General features: G+C 37.3%; 1 protein-coding gene across 2 annotated transcripts in view; it reads left to right on the top strand.

The window, feature by feature from the left end:
- TBC1D32 (TBC1 domain family member 32) overlaps positions 1–21,994 on the top strand; it is a 211,652-nt gene that overhangs the window by 7,918 nt on the left and 181,740 nt on the right. Inside the window, exons 3-6 of one of the 2 annotated variants that reach the window (XM_025294778.2) lie at positions 2,286–2,447; positions 6,557–6,734; positions 17,672–17,740; positions 20,279–20,404. In XM_025294778.2, coding sequence (XP_025150563.1) covers positions 2,286–2,447; positions 6,557–6,734; positions 17,672–17,740; positions 20,279–20,404 — 535 coding nt within the window. The remainder of the gene's footprint in view (positions 1–2,285; positions 2,448–6,556; positions 6,735–17,671; positions 17,741–20,278; positions 20,405–21,994) is intronic. The other variant, XM_025294780.2, reaches the window with a different exon arrangement.

Genomic DNA, 21,994 nt, shown 5'->3' with positions numbered 1-21,994 from the left:
AGCGACTTAGCAGCAGCAGCAGCAGCAGTGCTGATTGATATGGTGATAAAACAAAGTAGCCTTGTCCAATAGGCAGTTAATATATTGGTTTACCTTAGAGATATTGTATGTTTGGTTCCAGACCACTGAAATGAAGCAAGTATTATAGTAAAATGAGTCATATGGTTTTTTGAAGTGTTTCCTTTTTTCACATAAAGGTTATGTTTACACCTCACTGTAGCCTATTACTGCTACTGCTAAGTCACTTCAGTCGTGTCTGACTCTGTGTGACCCCATAGATGGCAGCCCACCAGGCTCCCCCGTCCCTGGGATTCTCCAGGCAAGAACATGGAGTGGGTTGCCATTTCCTTCTCCGATGCACGAAAGTGAAAAGTGAAAGTGAAGTCACTCAGTTGTGTCCGACTCTTAGCAACCCCATGGACTGCAGCCTACCAGGCTCCTCCGTCCATGGGATTATCCAGGCAAGAGTACTGGAGTGGGGTGCCATTGCCTTCTCTGTAGCCTATTAACTGTGCAGTAAAGTTGTGTAAAAAAAAGTACATACCTTAATTAAAAATATGTTATTGCTAGAAGTGCTGTCATCTGAGCCTTTAGCAAGTTGTAGTAGTAAAATCAAAGGTCACTCTTGAAAGATTGCCATAACAAATATAATAATAATGAAAAAGTTTGAAATACTGTGAGAATTACCAAAATGTGACAGACACACAAAGTGAATAAATGCTCTTGCTGCTGATAGACTTGCTCTGACACAGGGTTGCCACAGAACTTCAGTCTGTTAAAAACTCAAATATCTGTGAGGTGCAGTAAGTTGCAATAAAATGGGGTGTACTTGTATAGTAACAAGTGTGCCTTTATTCTGGGGAGACATTTTGGCTGAAGGAAGAGCTTAAGAAATCACTTGTTTGTGTTGAATATGAAATTGAAGCTACGGGAGTGAAGAATATCCGTTTTATTTCTTGTCTAGGAATGAAGTAGACATTGTTTCCAAATTTCAGATGAGAAAACAGATTTCTTCCAGGCCACTCCAGCTAGAGTTTACCAGCTGGAGCTGGCATTCAGGCTGTTTTGACTCTGAGCTTGTACTTTTGCTGTAATACTACATGTTTCATAATAAATATCTCTACTTGGCTTTTGGGGCCTGAACTGTCTATGGCAGGGCTGCCACTTACATTTCTGAAGCAGACTTGGAGATTCCAGGAAGCAGCAGTGTGTTCAGAGCTGAGGGAAAATGGGCAGGGCAGGAAATCTCAGTCAAAAGCAGTTAAAATTGAAAATGGGATCCCTTGGCTACCTGGGTAAGACATACAATCACTTAGTGGACATACAATCCCTTCATAAATATTTAACTGAAGACTATATGCTGGATACTATGATGGACTTATGTTGAAGAAAATTATTCAGGCTCTCCTTGAGCTTCTGTGCTACATATTATATGCGAGGCTCTTTGTACAGGTATATATACAAGCTACAAGTCTTGAACATAGTGGCATTTACAAAAATGACCTGTCCTAAATTATCTTTGTCATTTAAGAGACCAAAAAACTTTTTAAACCATTTAAAATCATGATATTAACTACAACCATTGCTCTTTACATTTACTAAATGTGTTTCATAAAGAATTACCCACTTTTGGAACTCTTGCCCTCTCATGTTTGCTATATTGTTGTGAGTTAGCAAATGGATTTTAATGTTGGCATCAACCTAAGAGTATGAAGGAAAATGTCCAATGTGTTAGATTTTCTGAGATACTTCTTTTTGTGAACATAGTCAGGCAAAAGCTGATTAGGTGAAATTTACGGCAGTTCAAAATGTACACAGTTTCCAAATGTACAAAAAACTTCTGATGATTGGAGCTTAACCTTTTCCTATTTAATTCTTTTATAATTACTGTTATTTTAATGTGGTTTTCTTCATCAACTTGAACAATTATAAAAGTCTATAACAACTGCTTTCCCCATGCTTAAGCATCACGTGCAAGCCATAACAAAGTATGGAAAGGTCCTAACCCGTTAAAGTTTGTGTTGGTCCCGAAGTTTGCTATCCGCTATTGTCATTTTTAAATGTGAATTTTGCCAATTTTCTCAGGAAAAAAAAAAAAAAAAACAACCAAACAACAAAATTTTAGATTAGCTGAATGATTTGGGATGAATAACTAATTTAATCCTAGACTAAGATAAGAAATCTAATTATATTACAGATCTTTTCTGTGCTAACATTTTTTTGGGTACGGTTGATAGATGAATTCATGATATTTACTGCATTTATTTTTCAAATATTTGTTTCAGCTATGAATTTGTGAAGTACCTTAGACAGTACATATGCAACACTTTGGGGTCTATGATTGAAGAAGAAATGGAAAAATGGACATCTGATCAGAATCAGGTTGAGGAATTTGGCTATGACACAGTTGTACAGCATGTTACTAAAAGAACTCAGGAATCTAAAGAGTGAGTATGCCCCCAGTAATGTTTTAAAGTAGTTTTTCTTTCAACAGGGTTCCTTGAAAGCACCCTTAACCCATGTCTCCTGCAGTCTCTTTTTCTCTTAGCAGCCAGAATGAGTCTTTAAACCAATGAGTCAGATCATGCCACTCTTCCACTCAGCTTTAAGTAAAATAAGGATGACTTGACCAGTCGATCTGTTAGGCTAAATGGCTACTAAGTGGCTAACAGACAGGGCTGGATAAAGGGATGGTTCACATGCTTGGCAGGACTGAGAGATTTCATCACCTATTCAGAGTGCACACAATTTGAAACTTACTGTTTATTTCTGGCATTTTCCATTTAATAACTGAAACTGTGGAAAGTGAAACCATAGGTAGGGGAAACCCTCTTTATTATAATTCCTAATAGTCTATTTCTGGCAATATCATTAAATATTCTAAAAGGAGGACTAAAACTCTTAGTCAGAAAATGAAAACTTTTTAATGCTAAAAGCAAAGTTTTACATGAGATATTTAGGCTATCTAAATATTACTAAAAATGTATTTAGTAATTACTTTTTATCTCTGGTTAAGACATTTAATTTTCTTGCATTTTAGGTCACTCATGTGTAAAATTAATATAATAATAATTACCTCACAAAGATTTTAAATGTCTTAATGGATGTGTTCTTTGTGAACATGGATGAAAGATTTTAAGTTGTACAGAATATTTTTTCTTTTTTTTTTTTGTGCGTGTATTTCTTCAGAAACTACTTAGGGCTAATGTAATAGTACAGTTATTAAAAACATTTTTACTGTAATAATTCAAATTGCTTTCTTAAACATTTTGGTGTCTATTTTTTAAATAGAGGTATTTGCACATGAAACAATTCATTTGTAAGATCTGTCATGTTAATATAATCTTGTATATATAAGTGGAAGTACTCACAGTGTTTATTTTCATTGTTAATTGATTTGGTTTTTTCACTACCTCTTAGAGCATTTTCTTTTTTAACTTCTTGGACTATGAAGGAATCTTCTCAGTGGTGTACATATTCTGTCCTAGGCTTTTTCAAACCTACAGTTGCTACTGAGTTCCAGTTTGTTTAGCTGTTGATATTGAGGGTCTTACTCTCTAGTTTTGTTTTTTGTTTTATTCTGTCTTCCTTTGGCTAGTTTGCTGATATGTCTTGTAGAAGAATTCATGTTTGTGTGTTTTCAAGAAATTTATATTTTCTGGAGAAAATATGTCTAAAATGAAACTTTATGGTTTTTAATTACCCTTACCCTGTAAGTTATTGAGATTTACTTTTATTTTCCTTTATTAAATCAGTATGTTGTAGGCTTTTTAAAAAAACAGTTTAATTTATTTTTGACTACATAGGATCTTTGCTGCACTCAAGCTTTCTAGTTGCAGGAAGCCAGGGCTGCTCTTTCTTGTGGTGCATGGGCTTCTCCTTGCAGTGGCTTCTCTTGTTGCAAATAGACTTCGGTAGTTGCAGCACGTGGGCTCAGTAGTTGCTGCTCGTGGACTCTACAGCACAGGCTTAGTAGTTGTGGCACACAGGCTTAGTTGCTCTGTGGCATCTTCCTGAACCAGGGATCGAACCCATGTTCCCTGCATTAGCAAGCAGACCTTATCAACTGTGCCACCAGGGAAGTCCCACTCTATTGTTAGTTTTAAGGGGACAGGAGTTTATGTTGGTCACATGGCTATACCTAACTGGAATGGAGTCTGGGGAGTGTAGTTCACTCCTACGCCCAGCTATACAGTCCAGTTACTGTGGAAAGGGAGCGCAGCTGTGGTGGATAGCTATTGATTGCTACCAGGACATTGTTACACTTCCCTGCTTCTTGGTGCTTGGAATGTGTTAAGGAGGAAGCTGGGGCCTCCTAACTCAGTTCCTATATGTACTTCACCAGTTAGTCTAAAGAGTGTCTTAGAATTCAATTTCTTCTTGCCTTTTTTTAAAAAAATTATTTTATATTGGATTATAGTTGATTAACGGTGTTGTGTTATCCTTCTTGCTCTTTATAAACTTTTAAACTTGAATTTTCCCTGGGCTGCTTCTCACTTCTATAGTAGTTCTTTTCTGTATGTGTTTTCCCTCTGTATTGTTCCTAATCTATTCTTATTTTCTTATAGTATTTTTGTATTTTCTCATAATTTCTGAGGCTTTAAAAATATACACATGTATAGCTATATGTATATTCTCTTTATAGTTATATGTAAATTATACATTATTAAATAACATGATTAAGTATATAATGTATAAGTTATATATAGAAATAATGTATTTGGTGCTTTATAATGTATATAATATATAATTTAAAATATATTTTAAAATTTCTTTAAACTTTAAAATCTCAGTCTACTATTTTTATCCAAATCCCCCCGCATGATTTTATTACTTCCATGGGAGAGTACTTTACCTATCCTTTCTTAGATTTATGTAGTTAAAATGACCCACTAACCAGGATATAAAAAAGGGAAGTTTCTGTGCTTATTTTCTAATGTATTTCCATTATTATAACGATAAGCCATGGACATATGTTTTATCATGCTTTATATTTACAAATAACTTTCAGATATATACTCTTATTTATTTCTTGCTATGACCATGTGAACTAGATCAGCTTTATTGTGTTTTTTTTTTTTTTTTTTAATTTAAAGCTCTAAGTGCCTTTATTCAGTGATTCATGAATTGGACAGCATCCCATCTAGTAAATAGAAGAGTGCTCCTAGATTGTATTTTTTATTTTTATTTTTTGCTTGCATCGAGTCTTTGTTGCTGCGCCTGGGCTTTCTTTAGTTGCAGTGAGTGGGGGCTACTCTTTGTTGCAGTGTGCAGGCTTCCCATTGAGGTTGCTTCGTTGTTGTGGAGTACAGGCTGTAGGCTCCTGGGCTTCAGTAGTTGGTGGCTTGTGGCCTTAGAACGTGCAGTCTTCAGTAGTACATGGGTTCAGTAGTTGCAGCTTGCGGGCTCGAAGTTGTGGTGCATGGTCTTAGTTGCTCTGCAGCATATGGAAGCTTCCGGGACCAGTGATTGAACCCGTGTCTCCTGCATTGGGAGGAGGATTCCTATCCACTGTGCCACTAGGGAAGTCCTAGATTGTTTTCTTTTTCTTATGTATAGTTAAGAAAAAAGAGACTTATTTATAATGATAGAGCTTCTAGGTAAACTAGTGAGGACTCCAATCCAAGTTTTCTGATTTCAAATTTAGTATTTTATTTACTTTAACATCTGAGCCACCAGGGAAGCCCATTTTATTCATTATCTTTATTTAAATCTTTATGCCTTGTTGCTTTTAATTTTTGCCTTTTTAAGTATAGAAATTTCAGTAGTACACATCTCATATTCCTCATTTGTAAAATAAAGGGTAGACAAGATTATTTTTATATTTCCATCTAGCTCTAAAATTCTACCTGTAGGGTTTTGGAGGATCTTAGTAATGTTAGTATGGGTGCTTGAGAGTTTGCACTTAATAAATGGATAAATTTATTACAAGTTTTTAAAAAATAGATAGATAGATAGACCCAGAGAGCTAAAATTGACCTTAGAAATTATCCATTTCAAAATTTTACTAATTTCAGGAATCCTTTTCCTAACATCTCTGATAGTGGTTTCTCTATTTGAAAGGATCCACTGATATTTTAATTCCTATTTGGTTCTCAGTTGTAGTGATGGATGCCTATAGATACAAATTATAGGCAGGTGAGAAGGGAAGGAAAAAATAGAGGAAGGGAGAGTAGAGAAAGAGAAATTTTAAAAAGGAGTGAAAGTGTCCTGTAATATAGGCTGGGTTTTGGTAGTTGGATATTAGCAGTTGACTTTGTTGCTAATTACTGGAGTCTGCCTTTGGAACATCTTGCCTTGGGTTCTGTTAATTTTACTGCCTTGGTTCATGTAACCAGATGCAAAAACTTAGGAAATAACATATTTTAGATTTCCTATTATTTACCTGTTGTGTGAATTCTGTTGTATCATTTGGTGTTTCAGAAAAACTGACTTTTGTCTTTAGGATTGTATTCTTAGAGGGACTTTACAGAAAAAAATAATAAGTTTAATTTAGTTGAATGTTTTAATTTGTGCTAATAGTCTTTCTCTTACAAAACTTGCTTTGAATTTAAAGATACAAAGAGATGATTCATTCTCTGAAGAACATCATGATGATAGTGGTGGAATCTATGATTAACAAGTTTGAAGAAGACGAAATACGAAGTCAAGAGAGGCAGAAAAAAATCCAAAAGGAGAAAAGCAGTAGTTATTGCACAGACAATTGCTCTGATAGTGATTCGTCCTTCAATCAGGTGTGTTGTTTAATTCTGCCTTTATGTCTTGAAATGGTGTTTAATAATCATTAGCTTCAATTCAGTTTTTATTAGCCAGATTTTTTTTTCTACTTTCTAGTTTTAAGATTCAGAAGAATAAGCAGTAACATAATCTGATATTAAACATTTAGTTCATGAAATAATATCTTCTAGAATTATATGTACAGCAAATTATATCTGAACAATTGTTAATGAGATTAGGAAATAAACTGGTAGATTTTGGATTAAAAAAAATGAAGCAATCTGCTTAGTCTTTAGTTAAACAAAAGATCTTATTCCCAGTTAATCCTTATTAATCAAATATTAACTACACTGTAGATGAGACATGGAGATAAAATATTTCCTTTATCTTCTGGAGATGAAAGTTGCTATGAATTGTTAGTTTTAAAACATAAGCTTTTTTTTAATGTTCAAACATCTGAAGCTTTATATTTTATCCTTCCCATTTATTGGAATCCTTGTCATTTAGCTACAACAGAGCTAAGAGTCCAGTGTCTAGATTAGTCCTAATAGAAAACAAAGGAAACTAGTTGGAGTAGAACCCATGAATGCACCATAAATTTCCATACAGAAACTTTCAGGCCATGTGGAGTCTGTTTGACCTTCATATGAATCTCACCTGATATTTTTAGTGAAACATTTTCACCTAATTAGTTCTAACATAGGGACATAACTGTAACATAGATCCTAAATGCATACCAAAAAGGGATATGGAAAGTTTGGGTGAGACATGAAATATATATGTATATTAATTGCAGTTAAGACTACACTTTTGAAGGGAAAATGGCTTTGGAATTAGTCAAGGCAGAATGTAAAAGTTATCACTGTATTATTTACCAGGAGATAACTGTGCTGAGTTTTAATTTTTATAAGTCCAGTTAATTATCTGATGTGATGGAGGAAGTGACAAAGGTTGTGAATTTTCTTCATGTTGTGCCTATAAATCATCCCTTGTTGATGTACTCTTTGGAAGAAGAGTAGGCTGTAGAGATTTTAGTTCAGTTTAATGCAATCAGATGGCTTATTCAATAGGTTTACTGAACTGCTACTTTTCAAGGACATTCTGGAGAGGAAAGGAACAGTAACACCTAACTTTAGAACTCTGAGGACTCATAAGATTATACTTTCTTAGTTATCAGTTCAGTTCAGGCGCTCAGTCATGTCCGACTCTGCGACCCCCTGAACTGCAGCACACCCAAGCCTCCCTGTCCATCACCAACTCCTAGAGTTCACCCAAACTCATGTCCATGGAGTCGGTGATGCCATCCAACCATCTCATCCTCTGCCATCTCCTTCTCCTCCTGCCCTCAATCTTTCCCAGCATCAGGGTCTTTTCAAATGAGTCAGTTCTTTGCATCAGGTAGCAAAAGTATTGGAGTTTCAGCTTCAATATCAATGCTTCCAATGAACACCCAGGACTGATCTCCTTTAGGATGGACTGGTTGGCTCTCCTTGCAGTCCAAGGGACTCTCATGAGTCTTCTCCAATACCACAGTTCAAAAGCATCAATTCTTCGGTGCTCTGCTTTCCTCACAGTCCAACTCTCACATTCATACATGACCACTGGAAAAACCATAGCCTTGGCTAGACGGACCTTTGTTGACAAAGTAATGTCTCTGCTTTTTAATATGCTGTCTAGGTTGGTCATAACTTTACTTCCAAGGAGTAAGCGCCTTTTAATTTCATGGCTGCAACCACCATCTGCATTGATTTTGGAGCCCCCCAAAATAGTCAGGCACTGTTTCCACTGTTTCCCCATCTATTTGCTATGAAGTGATGGGACTGGATGCCATGATCTTCGTTTTCTGAATGTTGAGCTTTAAGCCAACTTTTTCACTCTCCTCTTTCACTTTCATCAAGAGGCCCTTTAGTTCTTCTTCACTTTCTGCCATAAGGGTGGTGTCATCTGCATATCTGAGGTTATTGATATTTCTCCCAGCAGTCTTAATTCCAGCTTGTGCTTCTTCCAGCCCAGCGTTTCTCATCATGTACTCTGCATGAAAGTTAAATAAGCAGGGTGACAATATACAGCCTTGACGTACTCCTTTTCCTATTTGGAACCAGTCTGTTTTTCCATGTCCACTTTTTTTTTTTTTTTAATTTTATTTTATTTTTAAACTTTACATAACTGTATTAGTTTTGCCAAATATCAAAATGAATCCGCCACAGGTATACATGTGTTCCCCATCCTGAACCCTCCTCCCTCCTCCCTCCCCATTCCATCCCTCTGGGTCGTCCCAGTGCACCAGCCCCAAGCATCCAGTATCGTGCATCGAACCTGGACTGGTGACTCGTTTCATACATGATATTTTACATGTTTCCATGTCCACTTTTAACTGTTGCTTCCTGACCTGCATACAGGTTCCTCAAGAGGCAGGTCAGGTGGTCTGGTATTCCCATCTCTTGAAGAATTTTCCACAGTTTGTGGTGATCCACACAGTCAAAGGCTTTAGCATAGTCAATAAAGCAGAAATAGATGTTTTTCTGGAACTCTTTTGCTTTTTCGATGATCCAGCGGATGTTGGCAATTTGATCTCTGGTTCCTCTGCCTTTTCTAAAACCAGCTTCAACATCTGGAAGTTCACGGTTCACATACTGCTGAAGCCTGGCTTGGAGAATTTTGAATATTTACTAGTGTGTTAGATAAGTGCAATTGTGTGGTAGTTTGAGCATTTTGGCATTGCCTTTCTTTGGGATTGCAATGAAAACTGACCTTTTCCAGTCCTGTGGCCACTGCTGAGTTTTCCAAATTTGCTGACATATTGAGTGCAACACTTTCACAGTATCATCTTTTAGGATTTGAAATAGCTCACCTGGAATTCCATCACCTCCACTAGCTTTGTTTGTAGTGATTCTTCCTAAGGCCCACTTGACTTCACATTCCAGGATGTCTGGCTCTAGGTGAGTGATCACACCATCGTGATTATCGTGGTTGTGAAGATCTTTTTTATACATTTCTTCTGTGTATTCTTGCCACCTCTTCTTAATATCTTGTGCTTCTGTTAGGTCCATACCATTTCTGTCCTTAATTGTGTCCATTTTTCCATGAAATGTTCCTTTGGTATCTCTAATTTTCTTGAAGAGATCTTTAGTCTTTCCTATTCTATTGTTTTCTTCTATTTCTTTGCACTGATCTTTGCATTCTTAGTTATTAGATAAACCATATGTCTACACTGAAATTGTTTCCCAGGTGGGGCAGTGGTAAAGAATCCACCTGCAATGCAGGAGACTCATGAGTCCATTTTGATCCATGGGTTGGGAAAATCTTTTGAATGAGGAAATGGCAATCCACTCCAGGATTCTTGCCTTGAAACTTGCATGGATAGAGGAGTCTGGTGGGCTATAGTCTATGGGGTCACAGAGTCAGACGTGACTAAGCACATATACACTGAAATTAAACCAGAAGAGAGAAAAGTGGAGCGTGTTATTTTGTTGTAAGAAGTAAAAATATTTAGATCTAAATAGGACTGATTAACTGGCAATTAAGCATGTTAATCTCAAATGCCAAGTTATTTCCCATCATAGAATCATAGATTTTTGAAGAAATTCAAAGCTTTGGTAGAAATGGAATCATACTTTCAGAAGATATTTTTGGTTTTTGTTTTGATTCTTGAGAAGGATCTTGCTTTAAGTTTATATGGCTTCCTTTGGAATGTCCACAGAGTATATCTGCAGGTTAAAGTGCCTGCCTTATGAATATGACTTTGTTTCAGAAGGGACTAATTGAATTGAATTTGAACTAGACCCACCACCCGCAAGGCATGGGATCCCTGGACCTTTGGGAAAAAAATCACATAAATGCCGGAACTGTCCTGAAAGGTCTGTTAGTGTGTCTGAGATGTTCGGGTATACTTTTGTTTAGTGAAAAAAAGATTCCTTTGCTTTAACTGACCAAAGAGAGGCTGAATTAATATGCTCAGAAGTGAAAGAGTCTCTGAAGATATATCAATCTTTCATTCCATTAAATATTGATGTTATTATTGATGCCTTCAAAATTGATGTTACTTACACTGGGCTTAAAAAAAACTGAATTATTCTGTGAATAACATTTAGTCAACAATTTTGATGCTGCTGTTTTGATATTAGTAGAACATTTGTATTTTGTGAATAGAGTAGGCTTTATTTCCTCATTATTTTAAATATTGAATCCTGATTGTATATTGATCCATTATTAAAAAACTTTGGACATGACTTCCTTGGAGACTATTTGTGTACATTTGAGCATATTAAAGAATAAAGTTGGCTGATTTTTACTATAGTTGTGAGCAGAGAATTCTCAAAGGATTGATACTGTGATTAAACATGGAAAAGTCTGCAAAATAATGCTGAAAAGATAGATGTACACTTTGTATGGAGAAGGTGAGTTTAGTATAACAGTCCACTGCTGTTCTTTTGTAACGTGAACCTATATAAGGCATTTCTTTGCTTTCATGGCTACCTCTCCTTGAAGCCCATCCTTTGGTCCCAATGCAGGCAGAATAACAGCCCTTTCAAAAACATTCATGTCTTAATTCCCAGAATTTGTAACCTGTTACCTTACATAGCCCAAGGGGCTTATAAATATGATTAAATTAAGATGGGGAGATATTCTGGATTATTCAGGTGAGCCAAATGTAATCACAGGCATCCATATGAGAGAGACTCAGGAAGGTCAGAGGCCGAGAAAGTGCTGGGCAGGCTGAAGTAGATGTCAGAGTGGTTGCTGGCTTTGAAGAGGGAAGGTGGCCCATGATCCCAGCATGCAGGCAGTCCCTAGAAGCTAGAAAAGGCAAGGAAATAGATTCTCCCCAGAAGGCAGAAGGAACAGAGCTCTGTGAATGTATTCTGAACTCTAGAACTGTAAATTGGTGTTGAGAACTTCCGTGGTGGTCCAGTAGTTAAGAATCCACCTGCCAATGCAGGGGACATGGGTTCAATCACTGGTCCAGGAAGATTCTACATGCAGTAGGGCAGCTAAACTCTTGTGCTGCAGCTGCTGAAGCTCACTCACTCTAGGGTCCGTGCTCTGCAGCAAGAGAAGCGATTGCACCCCACTGAAACTAGAGTAAGCCCACGTGTAGGAGTGAAGACCCAGCACAGTCAAAATATAAATGAATAAAAATCTGTGGCTATAGAAGGGGAAAAATGGGTCACTGGGAACAACTAACAGTTAAAAAAAATACATAAATTGGTGTTTTTTATTTTATTTTATTTTATTTTTTTTGGTGTTTTTTAAGTCATGAAGTTTATGGTAACTTGTTACGGTAGCAGTGCCGAAACTAGTATCTTCCCATTGTTACTTGTTCACCTGAAGGCCAGGTTTGTTGTTTCTGCTTTTTACTTCCTGGAAAAGAAGCTATTACTTGGACTTTGTGTTTGAACTGCCTCCTGGAAGCAATTTGAACCCCATCTTGTTACTGGGTTTTGAATCTTTTTTTTTTTTTTTGCTAAAAGTAGCACATGTATTCCAATTAATTCAAAATGAACACTCAGCCTTTTCTATCACAATGAAAAACAGAACATGAAAATAATAAAAAGGGCATCATGGCAACACAAAGCAGAATTGCAACAGAGAGCTGGCTTTAAATTATGACAATTTATACATTATGAAAATGAAAGGAACACACATATTTCATATTCCTGTTGTAATCATAAGATCTTCTCCTCCTACTTTTACCTAGATCTTGATTCCCTTCAGTTGTTAAGCAAAACAAGCTCTCAGTTCAGATTTAAGGCCACACTTAAAGTGCACACATTCACACTTTCTTGAATGTGAGCTGCTATTCCTTCCATTCAAAGGAGGAAGTTTGGCTGTGGCTGGGTTTTGAATCTTTCAGTAAGACTTTTCTTAAGTAGCTCTTTTCTTTTATTGGGTGTGAGGCCTTTGCCCTGAGTATGTGCTATGCTTTTCAACCCTGTGGACTAGCCCACCAGGCTCCTCTGTCCATGGGATTCTCCAGGCGAAAACACTGGAGGGGGTTGCCATTCCCAGGATCTTGCAGGGAATCTTCCTGACCTAAGGATCGAACCCACATCTCTTATGTCTCCTGCATTGGCAGGCAGGTTCTTTACGGCTGAGCTACTGGGGAAGCCCTTGTGCTACGCACTGGATCACTCTAATTGGTGTTTTGCCCTAACTTCTAAAATCTTAGAGTATCTTGAGTTCAACCCCATTTTTGGCCTCTCTTAAAATCTTAGATATGCAAATGATACCACCCTTATGGCAGAAAGTGAAGAGGAACTCAAAAGCCTCTTGATGAAAGTGAAAGAGGAAAGTGAAAAAGTTAGCTTAAAACTCAGCATTCAGAAAACGAAGATCATGGCATTTGATCCCATCACTTCATGGGAAATAGATGGGGAAACAGTGGAAACAGTGAGAGACTTTATTTTTTTGGGCTCCAAAATCACTGCAGATGGTGACTGCAGCCATGAAATTAAAAGACACTTACTCCTTGGAAGAAAAGTTATGACCAACCTAGATAGCATATTGAAAAGCAGAGACATTACTTTGCCAACAAAGATCCGTCTAGTCCAGGCTATGGTTTTTCCAGTGGTCATGTATGGATGTGAAAGTTGGACTGTGAAGAAAGCTGAGTGCCAAAGAATTGATGCCTTTGAACTGTGGTGTTGGAGAAGACTCCTGAGAGTCCCTTGGACTGCAAGGAGATCCAACCAGTCCATTCTAAAGGAGATCAGCCCTGGGTGTTCTTCGGAGGGAATGATGCTAAAGCTGAAGCTCCAGTACTTTGGCCACCTCATGCGAAGAGTTGACTCATTGGAAAAGACTCTGATGCTGGGAGTGCTTGGCGGCAGGAGGAAAAGGGGACTACAGAGGATGAGATAGCTGGATGGCATCACCGACTCGATGGAAGTGAGTTTGAGTGAACTCTGGGAGATGGTGATGGACAGGGAGGCCTGCTGCTAAGTCGCTTCAGTCGTGTCCGACTCTGTGCGACCCCATAGATGGTAGCCCACCAGGGTCCCCCGTCCCTGGGATTCTCCAGGCAAGAACACTGGAGTGGGTTGCCATTTCCTTCTCCAGTGCATGAAAGTGAGAAGTGAAAGTGAAGTCACTCAGTCGTGTCCGACTCTTAGCGACCCCATGGACTGCAGCCCACCAGTCTCCTCCATCCATGGGATTTTCCAGGCAAGAGTACTGGAGTGGGGTGCCATTGCCTTCTCCGCAGGGAGGCCTGGCGTGCCAATTCATGGGGTCACAAAGAGTCTGACACGACTGAGCGACTGAACTGAACTGAACTGAACTGAAAATCTTTAGAGTTTTACAGTGCTCTTTTTGGTGAGGAACTTTGCTTTTGAGGATGTCATAGTACTGCTGAAGAATCACAGGATTTTCTTTTTCAGTAGCATTGGCTAGAGCAATAGGATAACCGCAGCCCAAACTGTTGTTCAGAAGTTCCTCCATCTCTTGTAGTAGTGGTGTAGTCGCTCAGTCGTGTCCGACTCTTTGTGACCCTGTGGACTATAACCCACCAGGCTCCTGTGTCCATGGGATTCTCTAGGCAAGAATACTGGAGTGGATTGCCATTTCCTTCTCCAGGGCATCTTCCCGACCCAGGGATCGAACCTGGGTCTCCCGGATCACAGGCAGATGCTTTACCCTCTGAGCCACCATTGATCAGACTTTTATTATTATTATTTGCCTTATAAACAGAAAAAGATAAAAACCTAAAATCCTAAAAATGTAGGAAAGGAAAGTCATCTGAGACTAGAAAAAAAGAACACACTAGTATCAATAGTGCATCTGCCTAGAGTTAAGCTTGAGACAGGTGGATTGGGAGGAGAATTGGTTAGGTGCAGGTGTGAGCTTCCTTGCTTGCTTGTTTAATAGTAATGTCTTGAGACAATTTGATACCAGAAAAGCTAATTTCTTTAATTAACAGTGCTAATACCTTCATGAATATGTGTTCCTTTATACTTTTAAATATTAATAGGTTTTTGTTTTTATTTCTCAATGGTAGCACTTTTCACATAACTTAAGTATCTAGGAAATTAAGAACTTTATCATTTGAAAATATTTTAAAAACTTGTTTTTGTTTTGAATTAATAACTTTTTCTATATTTAAGACTTAATGAAGAGTGCATAGTTTTAAGAAGTTTTAGATGCACTACAATTTTGAAAAACTATTTTACATGAAGCTAATTCCTTCTGAATCTTGAAAACAAGTCAGTCTCTGGCTCTGCCATTTATGAACTGTGGGCTTTGGCTTCTTACTCTCTTTCTGTGTTCAATTTTCTTAACTGTTATAGAAGAGACAGTAATAACATTTACCTTATAAGATTGCTTTGCAGGTTTAATGTACATAAAGCATTCTACACACATTAAAGATCCTCATTTTAAGTTCTTATGTAAGTGTTTGCTGTTATTGTCCTCATCCCTCGTTGGTGTTTTTTTTTTTCTTTTCCTTTTGTGAGAATACAGAAGAAGTCATTGTGCAGTTAGACATATTAAAGCCTGAGGAATAACTAGGTTTCAGTTCACTTCAGTTCAGTTCAGTTGCTCAGTAGTGTCCGACTCTTTGCGACCCCATGAATCGCAGCACGCAAGGCCTCCCTGTCCATCACCAACTCCGGGAGTTTACCCAAACTCATGTCCATCGAGTTGGTGATGCCATCCAGCCATTGCATCCTCTGTTGTCCCCTTCTCCTCCTGCCCCAATCCCTCCCAGCATCAGAGTCTTTTCCCATGAGTCAGCTCTTCGCATGAGGTGGCCAAAGTATTGGTGTTTCAGCTTCTGCATCAGTCCTTCCAATGAACTAGGTTTAATATTTGTATATTTTATTTCCCATAGTCATTTGTTTCAACAACAGAACAGTTGTCTTTCTTTCACTAGTTGTATTTCAATGGTTTATACAGTTTACAAACCAAAGATTTAAAAAGAGGTTTCTAGGGTAATTAATTTTGATGGTGGTGTGAATTTTGAACTTAGTACAGTTATTGACTAATGTGAATAATCTTCAGTTTGTGTTGAATAAAGTGAGTACATCTCTGTAAAACAACAAAAGTTACAGAATGCATCTTGTGTTAACTATCTCTAGGTATACCTTGTTTGACAGAAATGTATACAAATCTTACTATGGCATTTAAAGACCTTTAATTAGTATCTGCATGATCATGCTGCTGCTGCTGCTGCTAAGTTGCTTCAGTCATGTCCGACTCTATGCGACCCCATAGACAGCAGCCCACAGGGCTCCCCCGTCCCTGGGATTCTCCAGGCAAGAACACTGGAGTGGGTTGCCATTTCCTTCTCCAACGCATGAAAGTGAAAAGTGAAAGTGAAGTCGCTCAGTTGTGTCCGACTCTTAGCGACCCCATGGACTGCAGCCTACCAGGCTCCTCTGTCCATGGGATTTTCCAGGCAAGAATACTGGAGTGAGGTGCCTTTGCCTTCTCCTGCATGATCATGCAGTAGGACCAAAATTCATCTTGGATTATCAACCTGTTCTCCTTCTTGCCCTTTTCCCTGTAGAGTTTGCTCAGGAATTGTTTGCTTGGATTACAATTTCATTCATGTAAATATGTTTAAAAAATATTTTTCCTTTTGGAGTTACCTACCTATATTAATATCACCAACAGATCTATTTTGTGTTGCTTTAGCAATGAAGTTAGCAGATCCTGCTCCCTCAGGAATTTATCTATTTATTTATTTCTTGACTGTGCTGTATGGCATGTGGGATGTTAGTTTTTGGACCAGGAATCAAACCCTTGGTCCCTGCATTGGAAGCATGGAGTCTTAGCCACCGGACCGCCCTTTTTTGGTGGGGGAGAGGGGCAGGAATTTTTAATATAACTCTTTCAGCTGTTCTAAATACTTCTAACAAATCTGTATTCAGTGGAACACATTACCTGCATGCTCTAGTTAAATCAGTTATTGCAGTTAGTTGCAATGGAAATTTGCCCATCCACTGATACACAACATCACTAGAGGAAATGTTAAATACAGAAAACCTTTAAGGTAGGTATTCCCGCTTTCCACACTTTTAGACTTACTCTGATCTCTAGTGTAATAAGTTATTTCATTGCTTATGTAATGTTTTAGGAATAATTTATACTGTGTTTAAGATGACTAAGGAATCTTGTATAGTAATGCATGTGTGCTCAATTGTGTCCGACTTGTTGCAACCCCACGGACTGTAGCCCAGCAGGCCCCTCTGTCTGTGGGATTTCCACAGTGGGTTGCCGTTTCCTACTTCAGGGAATCTTCCCAACCCAGGGATCGAACCTGAGTCTCTTGCATCTCCTGCATTGGCAGGTGGATTCTTTACCACTGTACCACCTGGGAACCCAATATCTTATATAGGTTAGTAAGCATATTAATGAGGCTACTCCATAATGATGGCAGCTTTTATTTTTAAGTGGTTATTTTAGGTATTATTTAAATTGCTTTGGCAATAAAAAGTTTCTTTCCTTTTCCAAAATAGCTTATGGTCTACTATAAACTTTTTCTAGATGAAAGTTTTTACTTCAGAAATTCTTCACTTAAGAGGAGGCATGAAGAAAGGTTATAGAGAAGTACAGAAAAGAAAAGGAACAAAAAAGTTCAGTCAGCATTATAGTTATGGTTTGTGTACCTTTAGTACCTTCATATTTATGTTGTTTTATCTTTGTTTCATAGATCTCAGATGCCTGGGTGTAAAATACTTTTTACTTTTACATGTCTTTTGAGTCTTACAATGTTCTGCATGTTGCAATTGCTCAGCAAATGATAGCCTTCATATATAGGAAGGTACACTGTCCTCACTTAAATGCCTTGGGATACAAAAAAATCTAAGTTTGCTGCCAAACCAAACTAGTTCATTCCCTTCTCCTGTTCAGAATGCATTTTGTGCTTGGAATTATATTAAAATCATTTATAGTAATACCTCTAAAAGTCTACTAAATGAGTGAAGGAATAAATGTCCTGTTAATTGTGTTACAGAGTTACAAATTTTGTCAAGGAAAATTACAATTGATTTTAGACCAGTTGGATCCTGGGCAACCTAAACAGGTAAGTTTAAAGGACAGCTGTCAAGTTTACTCAGATATACTTATTATATATTATAATCTATAGCAGCTGGATTATTTCTCTTCAAGATAATCCTTTAATATCATGACAGTTCTAGGGTTACATTCCTGCTAGACCTTCTAGTCTTGAAATGAAGAGTCACAGAATAAGAGATGTTCTCTTTAGAGAACTGTCACAGTTTATAAGAGGAAATTTTTATTTCTAGTTTCAGTTTTCAAGGAGATGAAGTTATGAGCAGTTTCCCCCCAAACTGTTCCTTCACTGTCACTTTGTATGTGATAATTTAGTGATTTCTTTGAAGGAAAAAAACTTCATTTAATGCTCTTTCTACTTTGGAAAGTATGAGCAACTTTGACACATATATTCGTTTACTTGAAAACATTTTTTAAAAGCAGTTTTACTGAATATTTCTTTATATTGTAATAACTATATAAATTAATTTTTATGAAGTTTTCTTTCATTTGACAGTGTCTGTTTCTCTTGACATAGAAAATTATAGGGTTTTTGAAGTACCTGACATCTCGTACATCTTACCATTTGGTCTGAATTTTGAAATACGTTGTTTTTCTTCAACTTTTTATTTTAAACCAAATGAATAGCTATGATTTACTCTTACTGATCTTTTTCTTTTCTCTCAGCATTTCACATTCTGATTTATTTTCTAGATTTTTAGTAAATGTTTCAACAGATCAGCAATCGGACCTGACTTTATATGACAACAATATTATTGTTTTTAAGTGGATTGTTTGGAAATCTGTACATGATTAGAAACTTTTGTTCTGAACAAGTAGTAAATTGTTAATGGAATTTTGTCCTAAAAATTAACTGAAAAGGAGAAATTTACTATGTTTTAAAATTTTATTTCTAGTCCTGCTTAACCTTATCCCAAATAAAATTGTATTTAGAAGTCTTTCATATGAATATATAGACATTTAAAAACACATATGTATTGTATTTTTCACCCTAAACTTGACATCCTGATTTGGAGTGCCTGGTGTTCTAAGATCTTAGCTTTTTGACTCATTTTTTTTTTTTTTTTCCTCTCACTAGGCTTCAGTCAGCTGAAAAACAACCAAATTTTGAGGAACTCACTAGTTGGAGAGTGAGAGGCAGAGAAGCTTTATTCCACTTCTGATTGGAATAGAGCTTTTTGCCACTGCTGTCTCTTGGGTCATACTGTCCTAAGTAAATTCTAATTGGATTTTGAGAATTCTGATTGGATTTCTTCTCAAAAAGATTTATATGAAAATTCAGAAATTCAGTTTTGCATCACATTGCTGAATGACTCCCCCCACCCTCCACAGTGGTTACTAGGTCAGAAAATATGATGTAGAAGCAAAAGCAAGTTAAAATCAATTGTTTTGTGAGAATTGTTCATATATCTTGGAGTGGGAATGCCTTATCAGGAGCATATGGGCAAGGTTTTAGAATTCGAGTCCTCAAACTGTAGGACTGAAATTGGGTGGCCTTGGCCTGCAGTGGCTTAGAGCTGGGCTTGGTTCCCAACCAGAGATTGGGCTGGGTCGTGGCGGTGAGAGCACCAGATCCTAGCCACTAGACCAGTGGTCAGTGACAAGGGCCCTGGCCCTTCCACTTTGCAGAAGAGAATTTCCACAAAGACAGAAAATAGTGAAGAAAGTGAAGTATTTATTAGGAAAAAGAGTACAGTACATATGGATAGACATTTTGGCAGACTCAGAGGGAGAGTCCCTGAGTTGTGCCCACATGGCAGTTTGAATCACTTATATGGAACATTTCTTTCAGGTTTCCTTTGACCAGTCATTATGATTTGCCTGGTTTGCAGTCCATATTTGGTGTATCTCAGGATTCTTGTGTACATGTGCATCTCTTAGCCAAGATGGATCCTACTGAAAAGGCTTCTGGGTAGAACATCCCTTGATTTGACTCCAGTTTGGTTTCCAAGGAGCCTTTTCTGCACATGTGTGGTCGGGGAGGTCTCCTGACTGTGGGAATGAGAAATATGTGTTCTCTCCAGGGTCCAGCCTCCTCCCTTAATTGCCCTCTATTCTTATCTTGGAGTTTCCATCAATAGAGAATGAATCTCCAGTTGCTTTACCCTGGCGGGACCCATCTGCCTCCTGCCTCAGGACCATGTGTGGGGGATTGTTCTAGTGAGGAAAGTCTATGGGAGGAGACACTGGGACACTTTATTCTGGCTTTTCAGATTTGACCACCATACCTTCTCCTGTTCCCCTCAGACATGTGACCTAGAATCTCCCAGGATATTGGATGGGCCAAAAAATTTGTTTTTCTGAAACATCTTGAACTTTTAGTGTTTTTTTAGTTTTTGCATTATATGAAATAACCTATTTTGTTTCTCTGCTAAGTAGTCTAAAAAAATCGGTTATCAAGAATTGTTTCATGAAAGGGCATCTGAGTCTCAATTGGCTCTTTAAAGCAATTATCCAAACTCAGCCTTTCAATGTTTGTTAAATATTTTGAGAATTGCTGTTATTTTGGTGGCTGATTATTAATAAAAATTCTTTTAAAAAATTATAGGTGAGATATGAAGCCTTGCAAACATTGTGTTCAGCTCCTCCATCTGATGTCCTGAACTGTGAAAACTGGACCACTCTCTGTGAGAAGCTGACAGTGTATCTTTCAGATCCTGATCCTGTATTTAGTGTAAGGAAATGCTTACAGAAGTATAAACATTTTCTGTTTTTTTCCCTACCATTCTAGAAGCAAATGGAATATAATTGTCTTTAATAGTAGCTCAAATATTTATGGAAATTCACCTCCAGCTTTTGAATTGTCAAGTTTTTTTTTTTTTTTTTTTTTTTAGGGAATTAGCTTACTACGTCATGATTAAATTCAGGGTCTGGTTAGTATCACACTTCATTGCCAAGACAGACTTTATTAGTGTATGCATTTTGTTTTTATCTTCTAAAGGGACATCCAAGTATCTGTGTCATTGTTTTTCAATTAAGAAAAATATTTTAAAAGAAAGAGTGTGTTTTTGAAAGAATTCATATGTGAAAACTTGAACTTGGAATGATTAAAATTTACTCTGAAAGATTTAAATAAGCATTTTCCTTGTGTATTTAAGTGTTAGAGATTGCTTAAGTGCTTAGAAGGGTTTCCCTCCTAACTCAGTTGGTAAAGAATTGCCTGCAATGCAAGCGACCCAGGTTTGGTTCCTGGGTCTCAAAGATCCCCTGGAAACGGAAATGACAGCCCACTCTAGTATTCTTGCCTGGAGAATCCCATGGACAGAGGAGCCTGGCGGGCTACAGTTCATGATTGCAAGAGTTGGACATGACTTGGCAAGTAAACCACTACCACCAACTGCCTAGAAAGAGAAGTTAGAAAACTGTAAAGCTAATACATTAGAAGATAATAGAGATGAATTATACAGCAAATATAGACAACTGCAAAAATTAAGGTCGCAAAGTAGTAGAGGTAGTTATGTAAAAAATGATTCACATATGACTTCTCAGAAACACTATGTGATGAAAAGCAAGGTTACGTTAAAAAGTGCAGTAATTATATGGGATTAAAAAAAAAATCCGGTCTGTATTCCAGCATCACAGTTAACTACAAAAAAGTTTTTTAAATGCCTTTTTCTTCATAAAAGATATATCAGTGAAGGAAAAAAGTGTCCTTAAAATATATAAGGTTTTTTTTATATAGAATTTTTTAAGGTATAAGTAAAAGATAAATTTACCTACAATACACATCATTCTAGATCAGATGCTGGGAACACACTGAGCAAAACAGAGCCCTTTGTCTGTGTAGAACTTACATTCTAGAAGATGAGACAGTAAACAGTTCATAAAAATAAATCTCAATACCTTTTTACTACTTAAAAATACCTTTCATCATTGAAAGTATAATTTTACTGGTAAACAGAAGGGATTTGGAAACAAATGATTTGTTCATATTTTTGTAAGAGGGAAAAGGGTGTTTACTCAGTCCTGGATGTAGTTCAACAATACTAACACCAGAGGGTGATGCAGACTTCTCAAAAATTCTGAAGGATTCCAGGGGGAAAGATATTTCACGGTTACCTTTTCACTTCAACGCATTCTAACTGGAAAGACAATTGTTTAAGTTTCCCTCCTAAAGATAGAATAGTGCTCTAATAGGTTTTCTTTATTCCTTTTATAAACATTGTAAAGATCATGCTGGATCAATTTAAGTGCTTTGGTTTGGATGCAGCAAGAGTTTGTGTTAGTACTTAAGGCAATAACATTGGAAGAAGCAGTCACCCGA

Source organism: Bubalus bubalis, chromosome 10, assembly GCF_019923935.1.
Source record: "Bubalus bubalis isolate 160015118507 breed Murrah chromosome 10, NDDB_SH_1, whole genome shotgun sequence".
Taxonomy (NCBI): Eukaryota; Metazoa; Chordata; class Mammalia; order Artiodactyla; family Bovidae; genus Bubalus; species Bubalus bubalis.
This window is presented reverse-complemented; position numbering and strand designations above follow the sequence as displayed.